General features: G+C 35.7%; 1 protein-coding gene across 9 annotated transcripts in view; it reads right to left on the bottom strand.

The window, feature by feature from the left end:
* Window positions 1–1,272: 1,272 nt before the first annotated feature.
* CFAP43 (cilia and flagella associated protein 43) overlaps window positions 1,273–23,052 on the bottom strand; it is a 90,202-nt gene continuing 68,422 nt past the window's right edge. For 4 of the 9 annotated variants that reach the window (XM_032490993.1, XM_032490996.1, XM_032490995.1 and 1 more), the window contains 13 exons: window positions 22,722–22,802; window positions 21,966–22,091; window positions 18,526–18,645; window positions 15,592–15,699; window positions 14,241–14,327; window positions 13,403–13,491; window positions 11,556–11,769; window positions 10,420–10,532; window positions 9,038–9,197; window positions 4,373–4,537; window positions 2,655–2,735; window positions 1,856–2,009; window positions 1,274–1,676 (listed from right to left, as the gene is read on the bottom strand). In XM_032490993.1, coding sequence (XP_032346884.1) covers window positions 1,510–1,676; window positions 1,856–2,009; window positions 2,655–2,735; window positions 4,373–4,537; window positions 9,038–9,197; window positions 10,420–10,532; window positions 11,556–11,769; window positions 13,403–13,491; window positions 14,241–14,327; window positions 15,592–15,699; window positions 18,526–18,645; window positions 21,966–22,091; window positions 22,722–22,802 — 1,665 coding nt within the window. In that variant the 3' untranslated portion in view covers window positions 1,274–1,509. Of the gene's footprint in view, window positions 1,677–1,855; window positions 2,010–2,654; window positions 2,736–4,372; window positions 4,538–9,037; window positions 9,198–10,419; window positions 10,533–11,555; window positions 11,770–13,402; window positions 13,492–14,240; window positions 14,328–15,591; window positions 15,700–18,525; window positions 18,646–21,965; window positions 22,092–22,721; window positions 22,803–23,052 lie in introns of those variants that run through there. The other 5 variants (XM_006182995.3, XM_032490992.1, XM_032490994.1 and 2 more) reach the window with 3 other exon arrangements.

Raw genomic sequence — 23,052 nt, 5'->3', positions numbered from 1 at the left:
TACTATTATCATGAAAATAAATTTTGATTGAGTTAAGTCTTAATAAAATAGATGTTGAATACATTCTGAGTTAAAATCTTGTTTCATTCTTGAAAATATAGGCAAAACGCTATCTGACATACATCTCAAAAATGTTCTCCTAGAACAGTCTACCCAAGCAATAGAAATAAAAGAAAGAATAAACAAATGGAACCTAATGAAAATTACAAGCTTCTGCACAGCAAAGGAAACCATAAGTAAAACAAAACAACAACCTACAGAATGAGAAGAAATTTTTGCAAATGAAACCCACAAAGGCTTGATCTCCAGAATATATAAGCAGCTCACATGATTTAATAAGAAAAAAACAAACAACCCAATCCAAAATGGGCAGAAGACCTAAACAAGCAATTCTCTAAGGAAGAAATACAAATGACCAATAGGCACATGAAAAAATGCTCAATATCACTAATTATCAGAGAAATGCAAATCAAAACTACAATGAGATATCACCTCACACCAGTCAGAATGGCCATCATTCAAAAGTCCACAAATGACAAATGCTGGAGAGGCTGTGGAGGAAAGGGAACCCTCCTACACGGCTGGTGGGAATGCAGTCTGGAGCAGCCACTGTGGAAAACAGTATGGCGATTCCTCAAAAGACTAGAAATAAACCTACCATATGACTCAGGAATCCCGCTCCTGGGCATATATCCAGAAGGAACCCTACTTCAAAATGACACCTGCACCCCAATGTTCATAGCAGCACTATTTACAATAGCCAAGACATGGAAACAGCCTAAATGTCCATCAACAGATGACTGGATAAAGAAGAAGTGGTATGTTTATACAATGGAATACAACTCAGTCATAAAAACCTACAATATAACGCCATTTGCGGCAACATGGATGCTCCTGGAGAATGTCATTCTAAGTGAAGTAAGCCAGAAAGAGAAAGAAAAATACCATATGAGATTGCTCATATGTGGAATCTGAAAACAAAACAAAACAAAACATAAATACCAAACAGGAACAGACCCATAGACATAGAATACAAACTTACGGTTGCTGGGGGATGGGGGATGGGAAGGGACAGACTGGGATTTCAAAATGTAGATTAGATAAACAAGATTGTACTGTGTAGCACAGGGAAATATATACAGGATCTTGTGGTGGCTCACAGTGAAAGAGAATGTGACAATGAATGTATGTATGTTCATGTATAACTGAAAAATTGTGCTCTACACTGGAATTTGACACAACATTGTAAAATGACTATAACTCAAAAAAAAAGCAAAAAAAAATCTTGTTCATTCTTGGATAAAAATAACTCATAATATTTTAGACATTTATTCATGCAGGATAAACATTTTTATAATGATTAAGGCTAAAATCAATTTGTCATCAAAAGTATGCAACTAAAAGGAGACTCTACTTAAATTTCCTGATATTAAAGAAAAAGAAATCATTAAACCAAATGAAATTATTTTTAAAGTGATTGATTTGGCTTTGTGTTTCCCGCCAGCATTTTTACATTTGAACAAGAGCAGGAAATGTTTTCATCCTTAATCTTTCAACTTCAGCCTGTAGTATTGAAATTTGCTCAGCTTGTTCTCTTGAAATTTTTGTTAACTTTTGGTATTGCATCATGTTTTCATAGCGTTCTTTGGCAATCTTTTCACAAGTCAGTTTAGACCCTATCCCAAAAATGAAGAAGAAAGGAATTAGTTGTATTATTATCTATACAGAAATAGCACTCAGAATCAATTAAACATTTGGAAAAAATACTGGTAGCTTTATAACCACTGTATAGATTTTAGGCATTCTGATTACTTTTAAAGAAATTGAGAATTGATTTAAGAAAAAAAAATCTTACCCATTGCATTACAGATGTCTTTTCTCTCTGAGACAGCCACCAACTCTTCTCGTAAATTGCAGCTTAGAGTATAATTTGCTATATCTTTTTGATTGCTGCACCTTCCCAACTTTTTAAGTAGTTTTTTGCAGTTTTCCACATTCTTTTTGTGGGTCTGAAATTTTTGTTCCCATGACATCCCACAAAAATAATTTTGAAAAAAATATTTTATAAAGACATTATTCTTAAAATTTATGTACATTGCTATCATTAAGATATCTTACCACCATATCCCTAGTGCCTAGCATAATGCCTGCACATAGCAGGTACTTAAATTATTTGTTAAAAGATAGAATGGTATGTTAATATCACATTTTAGAAGAAATTTTGTATATTCTTAAAAATGAGAGAAAAATTTAAAAACAGCCCTGAGATTACTTTGTTTTCATCTTATACATGCTACACACTAAAAACTGAGCATTTGTTAAGTAGTTAGGGTAAAACAAAGCCTTTACAATGCCAAGGAAAGACTATCAACACTTCTACTACATAAATCATAACCTAATGTAAATAGGAAATTTACCTACACTCAGGTATCTCCCAAGGGGTTAATTCAAACGTTAAAAGAATTGTTTCAGTTTACCACATTAGTTATGGTTGCAAAGACACTATTCAGGGACTTCTAATTACATCCTGAGTATCAGTATAAAAGACCAAGACTTTGGTAGGTTCTACTTGAATTGATGATTTGAAAACTATTACTTTGTTCAAATGATTCACAACTATTGGGATTATAATGATCAATATCTTTGAGACCTACCTTATCTATAACAGCAATGGTTTGCTCCATTATTCCAATCTGAACGGCAATCAGAGTGTCATAGTTTGGTTCATTTAGGTACTTCGAGAGAAAAAAAAAACCACAATATATGTAGGGATATTTTTCTCTATTTCTTTCAACAGATAATTTTGTAAAGATTATCTTAGTTTTGAAAGTTGCTGTTTTTCATAAAGAAAATCTATCCATCCAAGTTAGGATTGATTTGACTTTTGTGTCATAATATTTACTTTTATTTAACTATTGATACACTCACCTATATATTAATAATTGCAAATGCCTTGAGTTTATTTTCTCATTCATTCATTTATTCAACTCACCAAATATTTATTGTGTCTCTTTTGAGAGTATCTCACATAAGTCTCATATTAACAGTGTCCCAGTTAAAGACACTGAAGTAGATAACAAAGATAGATAACATGACTAGCCTTCAATAAAAAGAGGACATGTAGTATGATTAGTTGCCAGAAGATATGTATAGTGATATGCAAATAAAAGTGGTCTGGGATGGGATGTGGTTTCTCTGGACTGGATAGATTGGGAAGTGGGAAAAAAAATGAGGAAAGATATTCCAGGCAGAAGAACCAGTACGAGCAAAGGCACAGAGGTAGAATCCTAGAAAATAAAATCAATTTGGTTTGCGAATACTGCTGTGCAAGAGGAACACGAGGAATGAATTTGAGAAGATAGGTTGAAGGACACTGAAAGCCACCTAAGGATTTCATAATTCATTTGCCAGGTAAGAAGAGGCAGTTTAAAATGTTTGAGCAGTGCAGTAATGTTACAGTAATGGAGCTAAATCGGAATGTTAATCTGATAGCTGTATATGGTATCAAGTAGATAAAAGAAAGACCCAATGACAAGAGACCACTTAGAAGATTATTATAAAATACTCTAAACCATTGAAAAGGAAGGACTGAAGCATGGTAAAGACTGTAGGCAGGGAGAATAAGGGAATAAATGGATAAACTAGGCAAGACTTAGAAGACAAGAGAAAGAGAGAAATCAAGAAGCACAACAGCTGTAAGCCTAAATGAGTGACTGAAAGAACAGAAATAAGCAAAATAAGAGGAGCTATTGGGAGGTGGGGGATACAGAAATAGAGCTTAAGAGAGGTCAGGGTCAGAGAGCTTAAACTGAAAGTGGAATTGAACTGGAATCCAGAGACCTTGGATGAGTCTTTTAGCAGTGATCATGAAAGTCAGAAAAAGATCATCAAAGGAGAGGCATGGAAAGAAACCTAGAGCTGAGAGCAGAATCTTAAAAGAAGAGCTGTATTTAACATTTTGAAGCAAAAGAGAAATGGGTAAAAGAAGCAGAGTAGTCTGACATGTTGGAAGAAAAACAGGAGAAAACAGGGGTGATTAAAGCCAAAAGAATGGGCAATTAAGAATTAAGATGGTCAAATGCTACAGAGGTATAGTGATGACTGGGAAAGGGAACACTAGATTTGACAATTAGGAAACCCTTGAGAATTGCAAGACAGAACTATACTACTGAATGTGCTAAATAGGAATGTGTCACGAAGAACCAGAGACAGCAAATGTAAACTACCAGAAGAAAAAGAATTCATAGTCACATTATGAAATACTACTGGCTTAGAATATGCTTGATATCACAGAGGCTTCTTATTAAATATTGGCTGAATGAATGAATACATTAATAAAACTACATTGGGGGGGCAGACAGAGAGCATTTACCTTTTGATGATCTCTTGAAAAAAACAGCATCTGAATATCCCAAGCCTTCTGATTTAGATCTTCCATTTCCATCTCCATTTTCTTATGTTCCCACTCAATCTGAAATATTCCTTTGTGGACCTCTTTACTTTCCATCATGCTAGCAACCTTCTTTTGTCCTTGAGTCTAAAAAAAAGTACATTCTGATATTCATATAATATGACTCTTTGTATAGAATACAGAATATTTAAAGCTGAAAGCTTTTCTTAGAAAACACTTGGAACACAGAGATAATTCTATCTTCTTAAAAATGTAGCAAATATTTAAAAAATTACTTCATGGGCAAAATCTGATCACTATAAAGCACAATAGTTACTAAACAGAAGGGATTATAAAATACATTTGAATGGCATAACCAATTTACTTTTGTCAATGATTTAGGCAGGAACTCCTTTTGCCATCACCAATCTACCAATCTGATTGCATCTGTACCCCTACTCTGCCCTGCTTCTTAACACTACAGATAAAGGATTGTGGTTTAATGCAGATAAGCACAACAGTATTTGGTTGATAGCTAGCAGAAAAGCCAAAAAACTGAATGGGTTAAATATGATATTCAAACACCCAATGTTTTGTACTTCATTTCAAATTGCCTGCATGAAGTTCAGGAATATTTTCATGAAGTTGTTCCCGCAGATTGCTAGCAGTGAAACTACTATATCTCTAAAATAAATCTGTACATAAGTTCTATCAGCTAATGTTTTATATTTTTCCCCTGTCCTCCTTAAAAAACTTAGCTTTTTCAAGTTCATGCCATTAGACTATAACAACTGTTACTCTTTTTAAAAATTATTTTCATCTTCTGATCCCTGCTTGGCCTCAGCTCCTTGAATTTCCCACTTTTGATGATCTTTTCTCTATCTCGCTCAGCCACCTAACTCTCATGATCATACCCTTGATCTTGTTATCACCAGCCTTGAAATCTTAAGGTCAAGCATTTCTCTGAGGCAGTATCTCTCACATGGGGCAAATATTGCCCCACCAGGGAACATTCAGCTATGCTTGCAGACATTTTTGGCTGATACAATTGAAGGAGGGCATTGCTACTGGTATCCAGTGGGTAGAAACCAGGGATGCCGATTAACTTCACACAGTACACATGACATCTCCTCCCAACGAATAACTATCAGGCCCAAAATGTCACTAGTGCCAAGGCTGAGAAACACTGCTATAGAAGTACCATATCTCCTCTCTGCTTTCCTTTCAGTCAACATTTTTGTAAGATTTATTTATAGTCCCAGACTCTACTTCCCCACTTCATATTATCTCTTCAGCCATCACCTATTAAGCTCCTGCCCCAACCATCCACTGAGACTGCTCTTGTTAAGTAATTAACATAGTGCATGGTTCCCTCCTCCTTGGAACTATTTCTTTCATAGTTTCTAGGTTTCCTACTACCTCACTGGCAGCTCTTTCTCAGTCTCCTTAACTCCTTACTTAACTTCAGATCTTCCAGAGTTGGACTTTGGGTTTTTGCCCAAACTCCCTCTTCTTCTATCTACCCACTTTCTAGGTGGTCTCAAGCAATCTCATGGCATAAATTATCTATATGTAGATATCTAGATGTAATAATACATATGTAGTTAAATATATGTGATCTGTATATATCCCAACCCTGAGTTCTGGCTGCCTACTTGATATTTCCATTGGGGTGTTCTATAGGCATCTCAGATTTAACGAAGGCCAAAACTCTTCATCTGATGCCCTCAGCCAAGGCTACACCTCTGTACTCTTTATCACGTCAGTAACACTGTCATCTTCTCAGTTGCTCAAAAGCCAAAATTTTAAGATTTATTCTTGATCCCTCTCTTTACCTTACTCTTAACATTCAATCCATCAGAAAATCTGATGATTTTTGCTCTTACCCTAACAGCAAATATTGAAGGAGAATTTAAAACATCCTGAGATAAACGAAAACTGAGGGAGTCCATCATTAATAGGGTTGCTCTATAAGAACTGCTAAAGAGATTCCTTCAAACTCAAATGAAAAGGTGACACTAACTCAAAGCCAGAAGAAGAAATAAATTAAAAATAAATAAATAAATAAATAATGTAACTATATAGGTAAGTATAAAAGCCAATATTTATTGCATTTTCGTTTGTAAGTATTCTTTTGAAAAACTAAAAATTTTTAAATTTTGATATTTTTCTAAGTACTCTTTTTTCCCTGTGTGGTTTAAAAGAAAAATGCACAAAATAATAATTATAAATCTATGTTAATGCACACATAGTATATAAAGATGTAATTCATGATAATAATAACATACCAGGGGAGGAACAAAGCTCCATAGGAGTAGCGTTTTGTATACTACTGAAACTAAGTTGATGTTAATTTGAATTAGTCTGTTATAAAATTAAGATGTCACTTGTAATTCCCAGGAGTAACCACTAAGAAAACATATGGAAAAGGAAAAAAGAAGGGGCTCAAAATAGTACTCTGCAAGGGAAAAAATATCAAACTATATACAAAAGAAAGCAATAGGGAATGAACAACCAAAAAATACGATACGCAGAAAACAAATACCAAAATGGCAACAGAAAGTTCTTCTTTACCAGTAATTACTTTAAATGTAAATGCATTAAAGTCTACAATTAAAAGGCAAAGATAGACACAATGGATTAAAAAAAGGTCCAATAATTATTGTCTAGAAGAGACTCACGTTAGATCCAATGATACATGTAGTTTGAAAGTGAAAGAATAGAAATACATCTTCCATGTAAATTGTAACCAAAGACAGCTGGGGTGACTATACTAATACGAGACAAAATAAAATTTAACACAAAAGTTGATGATAGAAAGCCAATCCTTCAAGAAGATATAACAATTACAAATATATATGTATCTAAAAACAGAGCTTCAAAATATCCAAAGCAAAAATTGTCAGAATTGTAGCAGAAATAGACATTTTAATAATAATAATTGGAGACTTTAGTATTTCACTTTCAATAATGGATAGAACAAGTATCCAGAAGATCAAAAAGGAAATAGAGGATTTGAACAAAACTATAACCTAACTTGAGTTAAGAGACATATACAGAATGCACTACTCAATAATAGCAAAACACACATTCTTTGCAAGTGCAAATGGAACATTCTCAAATATAGACAACATGTTAGGCCATTAAACAAATCCTAATACATTTTAAAAGATGAAAATCATACAAAGTATCTGCTCTGATCACAAGGGAATGAAACTAGAAATCAATAACAGAAAGAAAACTGGAATATTTACAAATATGTGGAGATTAAACATCACATTATTAAATAATCAGGGGTCAAAGAAGAAATCACAAGGGATATTAAAAAATACCTTCAAATGAATGTAAGTGAAAACATAACATACCACAACTTATACCAATCCTTCTGAAACACTTAACAAAAAATTGAAAAGGAGGGAACACTTCCAAACTCATTTTATGAGGCCAACTTACTCTGTATCAAAGTCAGACAAAGATACCAGAAGAAAAGAAAATTACAGGTCAATACTGATGAACATAGATGCAAAAATCCTCAACAAAGTATTAGCAAACCAAAGTCAATAGTATATTAAAAGGATCATATATATACACACACACACAAACTCAGACAAATGTTGAAACTGCTGAAAAATCAAGATAAAGAGAAAATCTCCAAGACAGACACACTTCATTAAGAGAAACAAAGATTTAAAAAATACAGTAGGCATCTTGTCAGAAGTTCTGTAAGCCAGAAGAAGATGAACACCTTTAAAGTGAAAAGAATGAGAGAGAGAAAGAACCTGTCAATCCAGGGAATCTAACAAAGTATCTTTCAACAATAAAGGTAGATCAAAGATAATTTCAGACAGAGAAAAACAGAATTCTTTACCAGCAGACTTGCAATTCGGTTAAATTAAAAGAAGTTCTTTAAGTAGAGGTATATAGTACAAGACAGAAACTTCAACCCACAAAAAGAAAGATCTCTTGAAATGCTGAAATTGAAGAGAAATAGAAAATGCTTTTTTCTTATTTTTATCACTCTCAAAGATAACTATCTAAAGCAAAAATAATAACATATTGAGGTTTCAGAGCATTTATAAAAGTAAAACATATATCAACATTAGCACATAATTCCCAAATAGCACAAAATCCCAAATATTTTGAAATTAAATAATACACTTCTAAACAACCCATAGTAACTTCTAGTAGGAAGTCACAAAGGAAATTAGATAATATTTTAAATGGAAAGAAAATAAAAATACAAAGTATAAATTTGCAGAATGCAGTTAAAATAGTGCTTAGAAGGCAATTTCTAACATTAAGTGTTTATATTAGAAAACAAGCAAGGTCTGAAATAAATTATCTAAGCTTATGAGTAGATTGAGCCTAATAAAATGGTGGTATGTATATTCGAATGAACGTTTAACTCCGTGGTCTAGACTTCTTTACCTTAGAATATCTGGGAAGCTTTGAAAAAATACCCATGCCTAGGGGCGGGGTCTAGACACATTTGTAAACTTCTCCAGGTGGTTCTAATGTACAGCCAGAGTTAGGAACCACTGATTTAACTGAGTGAAAGTGATTTATCATAGAAATGGGAGATTATGAAAAATACTTGGTACAGCAGGTGGTATGTTGTTTTTTTTCTCCTTAAAACATGATAATTACCCGAATCACAGAATTTAAGTCTTCAATTATGTTCCTGTTGATGAGGACTGCATCAGAATAATCCAGTAGTAACTGGAAATTCTCCAGTTCTACTTGTCCTTGTTTAAGGAGGATTTGAATTGTCAAATTCAGCTGGAATTTCACTTTGTCTTCTTGTAATCTAAATTGAAAAAGACTTCAAAAAGTAAGCAGTTGTAATATATTTATATTCCACATTTCACCTATCATCTGATATATAAATTCAATAAAATTTAATATATCTGATATAAAAATTAAATATGAAATTCAGACTTTATTTTCCTTACGATAAAGGAAAACATGCTGGAGATTAAAGTGGAAAATATTCTCCCACTTACAAGCTTTCCTAGAGGTCTCTATGATACCTCCTGTTACTGATATGGAATTATACTTGGGCTGCTCAAAGAACAGTATGGACAGAAACACACTCAAAAAGTTTTACTTTATTATTAAGAAAAGATTAATATGGTTTTGAATGTAAGTGGGAGAAAACAGAGATGCTACCAAATAACAAATCTACTAAAGCTCTGACCTTATGTATTGACCTCTGATATTATATTAACAGTGTTTAATCTGCAAGCTACTTATCAAATATATTTTTGAGCAGTTCCCATTCCTACTTTAGCCTAGATCTGAAAATGATGTTTAATGATGAATTTGGGAACATCAGAGAAGAATATTTATCAACATGGCTGTAAATATGGCCAAAAGTGAAGCAAGGACTTAAAACTGTGTCCCAATCACTCAGGAAAATTCAAAAAGCTCCCCTAAAGAAAAACATCTTAGCTGCTTAGGAGTCTACATGGAAATTCTTGGATATCTGCTTAATTTTCCACGCAGTTTGCTTGTGTGGCTTGAGTCCAAAAGTACTTACTTGCAGATACATGTTCTTTGTATTTCATGTGAAAGGAGATTCCCCCAAAGTTGCCTATTTGTTAAAGAAGTCACAGGGATGTAACATGCAGCATAGTGAATAGAGTCAATAATATTGTAATAACTGTGTATGATGCTAGCTGACAACCAGACTTACTGTGGAGGTCACTGTATAATGTACAGAAATATCAAATCACTATGTTGTGTGTCTGAAACTAATAGAATACTGTAAGTCAATTATACCTCAATTTAAAAAAAGGGAAAAAAAGAAATTCAATAGTGAAAAAAAAATTTGACCATGTGCAATAAGAACAATGGAACATGTAGATAAATTCCTTTCTGAAATAAGGTCTTCTATAACAAAATGCACTTTTTCAAAGAGAAGTTATAAAGTCTGAATAGGTAAGTCTGTGCCAGCTGCAATAACACAACCTAACTTAGCCCTAGCTTAGACTTTGAATAAATGAACACGAATGAAAGGTTCAAATTACAGGATGAGCTCATGGAACACTTTTTCTATTTCATGTTGCACCTTCTCATCATCGTCAGTTCTCCTCCGGAGGAAAGCCGCCATTTCCATTAAACCAGCTGCTTTCTGCTTTACCTGAAGAAACCAAACTACAAACATCTCAGAACATACCAAGCTTTAAAAATAAAAAACTAATTTTAAAGAGCTTTAGAAAATATACATCTTTTAACTTTGTACAAAGCCTTAACAAGTCCGTCTTTCTAAAACATTAATAAAAATTTAAATCCCTGCCATTATGTAATATAAGAAACATAAAATTTACATGGTACATTTGCTTCTCGCTGAAAGTCAATATGCAAACAACTAGAATTTTTCTTAAATCTTGTCATCCTAGATAAAATTTTAAAATCATAGACACTTTAGTGAATATGCCAGCTTGATGCACGTGGCACTGAATTTAGGGAATCTAGGGGACAGGAAGCAGCATATGATCAAGAAGCAACAAGAGGAAGGATTCTCTTCTCAATTAAGCACATTTTCAAATTGTTACCCTTTGTTACATTAAAAAAATATTCTTGGTTCTGGTGAAATACAATTGTAATCTATGCAAAAAGAAATGAGGACTACTCAAGATCAGGGCAGAGAGGAGAAGGGTTGTGTCTAAAAACAGTGCTGTCCAAGAGAAATGTCATGTGAGCCATCAATGCTAGCCATATATATAATTCTAAATTTGGTAGGAGCCACATTATAAAAGTTAATTTGACTTATTTTACTTAACACAGTGTATCCAAAACATTGTCATTTCAACCTGTAAAGAATATAAAAAATATTGAGACATTTTCCATTCATTTTTTCATACTATGTCTTCTAGTAACAGTACATCTTAATTAGGACTGTCCACATTTATTTCAAGTAAAAACTAATTACATGTGTAGACAATGTGGGTCTACAAGTACAGGCCTGTACCTAGCCCTCAGTAGCACTAAGGTTAATATTTTATTTCTTCATCATCGTTATTAACACTACTAATACTATTCCTATCAGGAAAATCTAATTAGCTTTTCTGGAAGCATTGACCCCCATAAAATATGTATTTTATACTAGTACACTGAAAGAAATGAAATGAATAAAACAGAATAATAAAATATGATTATATACTTCCTGTTCATTTTCCACTTTCGTTCGTCTGGTCATGCAGAAATGATCCCAGACCGAGGGGTCCAAACCTTCTGGCATGTTATTAATATTGTCCAAGTCATCCATGGCTTTCATTAACTGGGCGAAGGCATCCTTATTCAATTTCCCAGATCCTGGTCGTTCTCCAAAAGGCACAAGACTGTTCGTATCTGAGTGCACTTTCTGTTTGTGAATCCTGGTATTACCAATAAAAGCCCGTCAAACTTTCACATTTTCACAAGCACACAAAATTACTGTTAAATAATACGACCCTTGGCATATATGTGCCACTGCATAACATTTTCCTGTAGCACTTAGGGGCTGGTGGGTGGATTACCCCAAAGAGAAAAGCACCCACTTGGACCTTACATCTTCTCTGGATCACCAGACATGCCCTTGGCTGGACTATCAATGTCCCCAACAGCTGTCAGCACTGGCAGCTTTACCTGCACTAGAAGACATCTCCCTTCTGGGTGTTTTAAGCAGGCAAGTAAATGCCTGAGAGAAGCGTGGATGTTCCCTGGTTCTGTCCTATATATTCTCTGCTGGCATCCTTGTTGCAGGTGAGTAGCCTAGAATATGTTCAGATATATATGCAAATGGGGGAAGCACCTCTTTTTATCTGCATTAATAGATTAGTTTTGTCTCCCTGGCCTGCAACTGGGAGAAGAAGGGCACAGAGATTTTGTACCGGGCCCTCACTCTCAAGGTGCTTTACGTTATGCTATGAAGTTACTACTGTTACCATCTTCCTTTAGGTGAAGGAAGTGAGGCTCTGAGGGGAGGGACTGACCAAGCCACAAGTCTGATAGATGTGGAGTTGGGATTTAAAGCTAATTCTGTTGGACAGAAAGCTTATGCTTTTTCCACTGCTGCCTCCCAATATAAGGGAGGTCTCACTTCTTTCTTCACAGGCTTATATAACTCATTCCTTTAAAAATAGGGAAGCCAAGACATGAGGCATGTTCTAGGTTGAATTCCTCAAGTTGCACGTAACCTGTCAAAGGTGAGAGAATGAGTTTGTATCTCAGACACAAAGAAGTCTATACATATTTGTGACAAATTCCATGATTTCTACATTATGGCTGAGTAAAAATTATAGAAATCTAAATTGATAAAAATTTGGAAATCTGTGAAATGTAATTCTGATGCTACTGTCCGTATAAAAATCAGATACTTTAGAACTCTTTTGATAATGGCTATTTTCAATCATTTACACTGGCATTTTTCAAACTGTCTTTTGAACACAATTACATGAGATGCTCTGAGGAAAGGGATTTGTGGTCAAATGAGTTTGGAAAACACTGCTTACTCTATTTCTTATACTTGGAGATGCAAAGGCTAAAAACAATTTCCGAAAAGTTCTTCAGTAAAGAAAATTATTTGACTTTTTCTTTTTCAATCCAATATTTTTTTAAACTTGTTTTGTCCAGGAACCCTTTTATGTGTAATTCCAATTCATGCCACAAGGGACACATACATGCTGGAACACATCTTGGGAAAAACGGTTTATAAATCTGTATGCTATCTATGACTTACAAGGAACTACTTTCATTTATAAAATAGAACCTATAATAGCACTATACCTACCTAGATACTTAACTATTTTTAAATAATGAAAAGAAATATTTAGTCTGCATTGCTTACTGTAAGATGTAAGAATAATCTTTAAAAAATAGAGTTATGATCAAGACATTTGAACATTTTCATGTAAAAAAGATGTTACATTGAATATTACTAACTAATTGGGAGAAAAACCAAAATCTAATAACACTCCTTTTCATTTACAAACTTTTTCTCAGAAACATGATAGCAAAGGAGAAACAAACCTTGGTCGACGTTTAAAAAGTTTGTAGAGTATGTCCACTTGATAACTGGGAATTTCAGAAAATTCCTTTTTAAAACTGCGATCCAAAACCTAAGGACAAACATATCATTGTCAGGGTTGAAACTCTGTTCAGAAACCTTTTATTTGTTGACAGTACTCTTCAAAATATAGGGTTGTATCACTTTGATTTAAAAAAGTCCTTACACCAGAAATTGACACAGCATTGTAAACTGACTGTATTTCAATAAAAAATATAAAAAATCCATGAAAACTTGGTTTATAACATAGACTTGTTAGAGGGTGATCACTCACTGTGCAAGGACTTCACAAAGACTTACTTTGAATAAGAAGCACCTCAGTAAATTAAAAATGTTATTTCATATAAGAGGTCTTAGAAATCATTTAGAACTGAAGTTTCACAGAATATTTACCTGTAAAACATGCAAGGTACCTCTATTTTATTCCATTCTGTTCTATTCTTCTGTTTGCTTTTCTACCCTATTCTTTTCCATTATAAGTTAGCTGGTCATAGCCTAGTAAATTGATTTCATGACCAACTAATGGTGCCTGCAAACTGAAGTTTGAAAAGCCTTAAAGTCTAGATGAGCTCTCTCTTTTTCTGTATAAGAGGAAGCTTAAACCAGAGAAGTTTACAAAAACTTATTTCACACAGTGATTTTTAAAAATATACAGTGACATAGAGTGAAGTTCACACATAACTGAGAATTATTGCAAGAGAAAAATCTATGAGGAAATTAAATTCTATCCTCTTTATCTCCCCAAATTCTGGCAGTAGCAACTCTCTTGCATTGATGAGTGAGTGAGACAATGGAACTCACTTTGTCTTCTGCCACTAAGTTGTCATAGTGCTCCTTGTACACATCGAGGTCTTCTCTAGCTTTCCGGATGGCCTCTGCAGTCTGGCTCTATAACAACAACAGGAATAGAAGACTGGAACTGGAGATTTTTCAGGATAAAGAAAACTATTGGGATACTAAAAAGAACAAAGAATTCCCTAGTACAAGATAAATGTGAAGTATGGATAACACTTATAGAAGAAAGTAAACTGACTGGAGACTTCGAAAGAACAAATATCCAATACCTGTTTTGAATACAGCCAGCTCTGTATGAGTGTGTAAGTGACTAGGGAGCACACTACATTCTTGGCAGGGCAGTATGGATGATGAAATTGCACGGGATTGGGCATCGCATGGACCTGGGTTCTGAATATATAAATGGACGACGGCCAGACCATGTATAGATAAAATAAAACTCTGACCCACAACCTGCAGCAACCAGCCAGGAAGTGAAACCACATCCTCTGCAGGAATCAACCATAAACTGTCAGCACTTGGCCAATAACTTTCAGCTTTCCTAAATTCTGCCATCGTTTCCAACTTAGGACCAACCAGAGAAAGCCAAATATGTTCCTCAAACAAATCACACAGGTTGCCCAAGATGGCCTCCTCATCTGTGAAAGAAGTCCCACACCCTGAGGGCTGTTATGAGTAGGACTGTATTTAGAAGGTGCTTTGTATATGCTCTTTAACAGACTCGTAGCAAAAGTAAGTACATATGTCACATAATACTTCAAATCATTCATTCATAAATATCCATTATTAATACTAATAAAAGCTGACATTTTTTGAAAATTATTACGTGACAAGCATTTTGTATTCATTGTCTCTTTAATGAAACATACCCATTTGTGCTTCTATTTATTAGATGGTGTTTTTCAGAATATGACAGCTTTCATTCTATAAGCTAACCCATTACTTACATGTTTAGTGAAACACGGTGCTGAATGGTCCAGAGAGAACAACATTCCCTAGAGAAGAGCTTGCAACTAGCTTTAAAGGTTATATGTCTTGCCCGAGGTCCCCCAGCCAGTCAGTGCTTAAAAGCAGGCCCCTTCAACCATGAAGCCACATGACCTCGTTTTATAAAACATATGTCATAGGAAAGTTACGGTTTGTTTGACTGAATGATTGCAGACGCAGAGTCACATAACTTTATGAACAGATTGGAGTGGGCAATTTCACTGGAGCAAGGTCCCAGACAGGGAGCCAAGAATGCACACTGTTGAGTAATAATAGAGAAGGAAGGAAGAGTCTAGGCGTGTGGGCTCTTGTTAGCTGAGAGCACCTTTGTCAGAAATGCTTGTGCTCACTTATCAGACACTATACTTACTTTCTCCTCCTGCTTCCTTGTAAGGTAGTTGTTCAGGAATGCTTCTCTGGAGCTTATTTCTTCATCCAACAGTAAAGAAAAAACAAGGTTATTTATTTTCAATTCCTCCTGTAGAAATAGTTAAAAAAAAAAGGGGGGGAAGATCAATACTCCTACCTAAGAAAGGATTTTTTATTCAGGGTCATGCACTTGGTACTTATCAAGCAAGTGTATGCCATACAAGTAAGAGAAATTCTTTTTAAGAAAAAGGGAATATAAAATGTTGCAATAATTACTCCATTATTTTTATCTTTTTCAATTTTTCATTGTAAGATAAAATATATACATAGGAAAATATGTAAAACAAATGTATAGTTTAATGAGTTATTATAAAGGCAAACCATTCTTGTAATCATCACTCAGTTCAAGAACTAGAACTTTACCACTGCCAGAAACCCATTACATTTGTCCCCATTGTAATCTCAACCCCAAAAATAACCACTGTCCTGACTTCTACAGTAACCACTTCCTTTTGTTTCTTTGTAGTATTATTACTCAAATATATATCTTTAGGTACTATTGTATAACTTGTCCATTGAAAATTATCACATTTTAAAAGTCTCTTATGATCCACGGTTCTCTTCTATCTCTTTCTTTTCCTTACATGTATTTGCAGTTATTTCTAGTTTCATCTAGTCTGGGTTGTACTAACTGCATACTTATGGTGAGTTCATCATAGTCCTTTATCCCATATATTTCCTGAAAATTAGCAGCTGGGTCTGAGGACTGATCACATCCATGTTGGATCCTTTTGGCAAGATCATATGTGATACTGTGTTTTTTGATCAGGAAATATAATATAGTATCAAGTTGACTTTCTTTTTGAGATGTTAGCAGCTGTAGATTTTCAATGCCCAGCTCCATTAAATCGACTGAAAGCTGCGAAATGGTGATATTCTATTTATATCATCCCTTTCTCACTTCTTATAAGTTGAAATCCTTTAATAAAGGAATGCTTCTCCCTGTCTGCTGTTTGGTTACCTATTGGTATATTTCATACAGGAAAGCAGAGTAAATACTTGAGGCTTTCATTTTATTAGTTTTTGGATAATTGGTTGTTATCCTCTGAAGGCATTTTTTCTTTTAAAAATATCACAAATTCATTATTCTAAACAAATTTGATGGGTTTCAGTTAATTGTAATTGTTATCATTGTTGAATCTTAAGTTGTCCCATTTACAGAAGCTTTTAAAATTGTCCTTTAAGTCCTTTTGATATTACTTAGTGGTCTTTGATAGTTTCCTCATTGTCTTATATGAAAAGATGCTCTAAGCATCTTTTTAAAATAACAGCTTTAAGATGTATTTCACAATACATACACTTCTCTCCTTTAAAGTCTGTAATTCAATGGTTTTTAAAATTATATTCACAGTTGTGCAGCCATTATCACAATTTTAGAATATTTCATCACTTCTAAAAGAAATCTGTTAGCAGTAATTTCCCACTTCTCACATCTCCTAGAGGCCTTCCTGCCTCTGCCCCAAGGCAACCACTAATTAACTTCCTGTTTCTCTGGATTTGCCTTTTCTGAACATTTCACATACATGGAATCATTCAATATGTGGCCTAGGGTGTCTGACTTCTTTCACTTAATATGTTTTCAAGGTTCTCCATGCTGTAGAATGCATTAGTACTTTTTATTGATGAATAGTATTTCATTATATGGATAAACCATATTTTATTTATCCATTCATAGTCATTGGACTTTTGGACTGTTCCCACTTTTTGGTAACTAATGTGCTCATATGACTAATGCTGGAGCTTTCATTCCCAGTCTCTCCCTACCCAACTACCATATACACGTTTCCTCCCTGCTGGGCTGGTGATTATGTTCACCTATTTGTGGCCATGACTCCTGAGGAACAGCCCCTCTCCCATGTCTACAGGTCTTGCTGGGTCCTGGTAGTAGTGTCCATCCTTGCCTCTTTGGTTTCTAGTTCCTGTGTGTTTCACTGTTCTTTGCTATTTCCCTTAACTCTGCCAATATCTTAGTAAAGAGTCCCTGCATTAACCTCTCTTACATTTAACTCTTTTAGGATACCATTCCTGTTGGGACCCTGACGATATAAACATCCTCCTGGAGGTTCTTTAACTTCTCTCATCTTTTTTGGTTGACCTCCCCATCCTTGCTTTGGTGAGACACATCTTTCAACAGCTTCCAGAGAATGGGTGCATATAAACTTTTGAGACCTTCTGTTTCTCAAAATATCATTATTCACCTCTTACACTCAATTGATCATTTGACCAGGTACAGAATCTAATGTTAGGAATAATTTTCCCTCAGAATTTACAGGCTTCACTCTTGGTCTACTTGCTTCTAAGTTATTGCACACTTCATTTATATTCTTACTGCTGAATCAAATTAGGCCAGATTTTTCATCTGATCTTTTGGGGCCTGTGGATTAATCACTCATTTAACATATAGTATGAGCCCAGCTCTTTGCTGGTTGCTGGAAACACAAGGATGAACAAGATAGGCTCAGTTCCTACCCTCATGGAGCTTACAGTATTGGGAGTATTAAAAAGCAATTTCACATAAATTAAAATTCAGTTGTAATAGGTGATAGAAGTAAAAGAACAGAGTATGTAACAAGAAGATCTAACCCAGTCTGGGGCCTGACAGATGAGTGGATATAGCCTAGGAAGCAAAGAAGTCAGCAGAGAGTGTTACTGGCAGAGTTGGGAGGAGGAAGGACACTGGTGTGAACCAGGTGCCAGAGAAGTAAGTATGGCTAGTGTGGGGGAGGGGGGCCCAGATGTGGGTGGAGCAGGAGTCAGGGCCAGCGAGTGAAGGACCTTGGCGCAAGACAGGGTGTTGGTTTTTATCCTGAGAACAATGAGAAGCCCTGAAGGTCCCTTAAAAGCATAAGTCATATTACGTAAAGCTTTTATTTACCTGGTTGACAACCATCTCTGCCTTCACTCTCTTTTCAAAGAGTCTTTTCAGATGTTCATCAAAACTCTGTGTGCTTTCTTGAATAGCATTTTGAAGCTTCTTCATTTCTGCTTCTAACGACTGAAAGGAAATCAACAGCAAAGTTAATGTTTCAGAATATCAAATGTTCCTAGAAGTGGTGTTCACATTTTGCCAAAAGGAACAGGTAGAGGGCAGGTCTTGTGAGATGTTCGGGGTGCCCTCTTCAACCAGAGATGTTACTCTTGGGTCTGTTATATTGTAAATCTGAGATTTTTGCTTGAAAAAGGTTACACTGGAAAAAAATTAAAATCACTGATCAGGGCCAATGGTGCAAGCAGACATAGGCCTAGTAAAACAAACTGCAGCAAATCCTTCCAGAAAATTCTGACCCTCTATATAGGATGGAAATTTACAGGCACACAATCTGGCCTAGGGAAATCTTGATTTTTGTTTTTAAGTCATAAGTACAGTTGATTCTTGAATAACATGGGTTTGAACTGTGCATGTCCATTTATATGTAGATTTTTTTCCAACAAATTCGTACTACAGTACTATACCACCCACGGATGGTTGAATCCATGGATGTGGGGGGCTGATGGTAAAGTTATACAGACTTTGAGGAGGTCAGTGCCCTGAACCCTCAAGTTGTTCTAGGGTGAACTCTGTCTCCCTCTCCCTCCCTCTCCCTCTCCCTCTCTCTATATATATACTCTCTCCTGTTTTCCTTATGTTTTGTCCCTCCAAATAGTTCTACATCAGGGGGAAAAAAGTCCTATCTCCTTTTTCAAAATTCTACCAAGACTTAGAGCTAAGCACACAGTAGGTAAGTGGAAAGCTATAAATTTACATTTTTAAGGAGAACAACATCTGCAGATAAATCCTAGACACAGTGTTACAAACTATTTTTACCTTAAAATTTTTTGGTAACTCAAAAGTTTTCATAAGCTTCAAAATTTACCAAAAAGTTCCAGGAACAGGACAAAGAATTCCCATAAACTTTTCACCAAATTAATCAATTCTTAATATTCTTCCCCATTTGCTTTATTGCTTGCTCATTCTCCTTCCCTCCTTCTCCCTCACCCCATCTTTGGTCTCAACCATTTGAGAATAAGCTGCAGACACTGGAAGACAGGTCAGTTATTTTGTGAACTGCTGCTCAGTTTAGGTCTGTTTGGTGTTTTCTCATGCTAGACCGGCGTATACATCTCTAGCAGGAACACTGCATAAATCATACTGCATCCTTCTCAATGCACCACACCAGGACATGATGTTGCTTTATTTCACCCTGGCTGATGTGCTCTATGATCACTGGCTTAAGTAGTGTCTGCCAGTTTCTTTATTGTACAGTTACATTTTTTTCATTTGTAATTAATTTGTGGGAAAATATGTTGATACTATGTAAAAATCTTGTTCCTCATCAAACTTTTATCTGCCAGTTTTAGCATCCACTGATAATTCTTACCTGAATCAATTATTACTATGATAGTATAATGCTGTTATTTTAAATTTATTTAAAAACCAAGTTCTCTCTATGCTGGTTAATAAAGGAAGAGACTAATCCTGGGAAGATTATGGAAAGAGAAGTTGAGCGAAATGTATAGAAACATGATGCAAGGAGAAACAGCATCTAAATTAGGCTAATTAAGCAATGAGGAAGTATTAAAAATAAAACAAACAAGTACACACCTCTGGGCCAATTTGCTTCTAATAATGACACTATCTCACAGGAATGGAAAAATCCCATGGATTGTGGCCTCCTAGTAGTTGTTTATCAAGCTCAGTTGTTCCTGGGTTATGGGAGCACCATCATACGGCAAATGGTCAAAGACTCAGCCTGCTGAGGCCAGATTGTCCAAGGGTCCCCAACCCACCCATCTTTAAAACACTGAGATTTCAGGCTTTTGAAGCTCTCTGGTCTGAAAGGAATTTTTTATAATATCAAAACTGCCTTTTGCTCTGTTATTCAAATGCCCCACACTCTTCACATGGCAGGCCCTTCTCCATGCTTTTCCATCTGTCTAGGCTTGGGCGGATGTGATTTCACCCACCACAAACAGAAAGGCAGGGAGGATCTATGGGTGCAGTGTGGGTGAGCAGCAGATGCAGTGGTAGAAGAGTGAGGAAAATCTCTTCCAGCTGCTTCTCTTCTCCCAGTGAAATAGAAAATAAGGTGACAGTGAGCTGAGGGTCAGCTGTTAGAAGAAAACACACGAAGTGGTCCTCTAGGATTTGCTGCTTAAGGTGCAGTCCACTGACCAGCAGCAGTTGCACGGTGTGGTTACTTGTTAGAAATGCACAATCTCAGAGTTCTCCCATTTCCTCAGAATGACAGAAGCTGAATTTGCATTTTTAAAAAGATCCCCCAGGGGCTGTGGATTAAGGTAGGGGAAACTGAAAGCTAGGGGGAATAGCATCATTGAGCAGCTCTAAGGACCCAATAGAGATAAAGGTCATCAGAGTGAAACCAGTCAGTATTTTTTCTTTACCCACTGTGTGGTGCAGGCGCAGAGAAGACAGAGTCCTGGTTTAAGGCTGAGGGTCAAGGCTGGGGTTTTACCAGGTGAGCCTGGCCAAGGAGCGAGGAGGTGAAGGTGTCGGCAGCAGGCTATTTTACAATGCAAGATCATGGGTAAATGCCGCCACGTTAGGCATCTATATTCCATAACTCCTTGAAATCTTTACTGCATTCAGGACTACTCATTTTGGTGTTTAGGTAAGTACTATCTTAGGATAAAATGCAGGGGCACTGTTAGATGGCTGCAGCGAATTAAACAGGGCCAGGTTAACAATAGGTTCGAAGAGATAAAGCCACTACAAAGCTGACAAACTGTCCTGCCTCAAATGATAGTATGATTTTACTTTCTTCACAAAAGAATAAATATTATTTACTTGGTTGTATACCATCACGTTTTACATTTCTATTATAATTGTAAGCAATTTTAATGTGAGAATACTTCTTTGCAATGGAAAGAAAAGTAGGAGAACTGCACTGCAAAAATTTCAAATTAGAACTGTATTGATTGTGTCATTCTTCTCTCAAGTCTTTTCCTTCAAATTGAGAGCAAACCAAGCAAGACTATACTGCTCAAACTGACTAGATTATATAGAGCAGTACCTTGCAATGCCTTGAACATACCATCTAGGAGTTCATTAAACATTTGAAAAATGAATGAAGGACCAAATGAATTTTAATGATGTGAAATGTTGAAATCAATAAGAACTTTAAAAATTGCTATATGTTCTTTCTGTTTTAAATGTTGTAAGTCTTTAAATTTATCTCTACTCATTTCCTCAAATTTCCGTGAAAACTTAAGCTGAAACACTATCCTGACACACTGAGAAAATAAAGAACACTTCATTTGAAAAGATACTGAAACAAAACCCTTGATAAGGTATGTTATATTCTTTGCTCTTCTGACCTTTCTGTACTTATCTCTTTCTTCATTTAACTCCTTGACTTTTTTCTCATATTCTTTGAACTTTTTCCTTTCTTCTTCAGACCACAAAGTCTCAGGTTTTGCCATGAAAGCAGGTTGAGGAATCACCTGAAGATATAAAGGAAAGCATGTAGTCTAGGTCAAACATAAATGCAGAAGTACAGTAAAACTCAAGAGTTATTGTCATAGTTCAAAAAAAAAGAGTCCTTTAAAGGGCTTTAAAAAGGACAGTTCTTCACATGACCTAACACTTAGACCAAAGGATATCAAAAAAAAAAAAAAAAAAAAAGTTACAACTTTTTTCTGTGAGTTGAGCAAGGTGAGCATTTTGGGATGTGCCCTGACTGTTAGGTGACAGGTCAGAAGTGTAAGTTGATATCTTCATAGCTAGAACCATGCCTGAGCTTCAGGGATGCCTATGTCAGGTATTAAAGGGAATGTTTCTTGGTGTAGCTGCAGAATTACAGGTGCAGTTCTATCCTTGCTTTCTGTAGAGACCAAAGCCACTGTGGTTGCTTGTTTTTGTTCATTTGTTTTCTTTTTGTCAGACTGGAAGGCAAGCCTGAGGTTTCAAACTTCTTATTTGCTTGATGTGGTATGTTTATTAGGTACTGGGAGGTTGTATATTTGTTGCTGTAGAATTTCTAAAATTCAGGTTCACATGCGAAAAAAATGGTCATATTTAAGTAGCTCTCCCCACCCAATTCCACCTTCTATAAGGATGGCCAGAAATCTTACCATTCTCAAAATGTCTTCCTTCTTAACTTCCAGAACTCCTCCCATCATGTCCATGAGGGCTTGGCGTCTTAAGTTGGAGCCCTTGGGAAAGAGCCAGGGTCAGAAACGGTCACTGAGCTAGAGATCTGACATGACAGTGGCACTAGGGGCAGCCCCCACCCAATGTTAGAATGACTGCATTTAGGATTAGGGAGGGTAGGCAGTGGCATGGAGGGGAGAAGAGGAGGCTGCTGAGATTCCAGTGACCTCTGACCATTACAAATGCTTTGATGTATTTCTGTAGTGCAGTATTAGTACAAGATTATTCAACCAAGTTAGGAACAAGTATCCC

Source organism: Camelus ferus, chromosome 11 (assembly GCF_009834535.1).
Source record: "Camelus ferus isolate YT-003-E chromosome 11, BCGSAC_Cfer_1.0, whole genome shotgun sequence".
NCBI lineage: Eukaryota > Metazoa > Chordata > Mammalia > Artiodactyla > Camelidae > Camelus > Camelus ferus.
The sequence above is the reverse complement of the archived record's forward strand: the minus strand, read 5'-3'. Positions and strand labels throughout refer to the sequence as shown.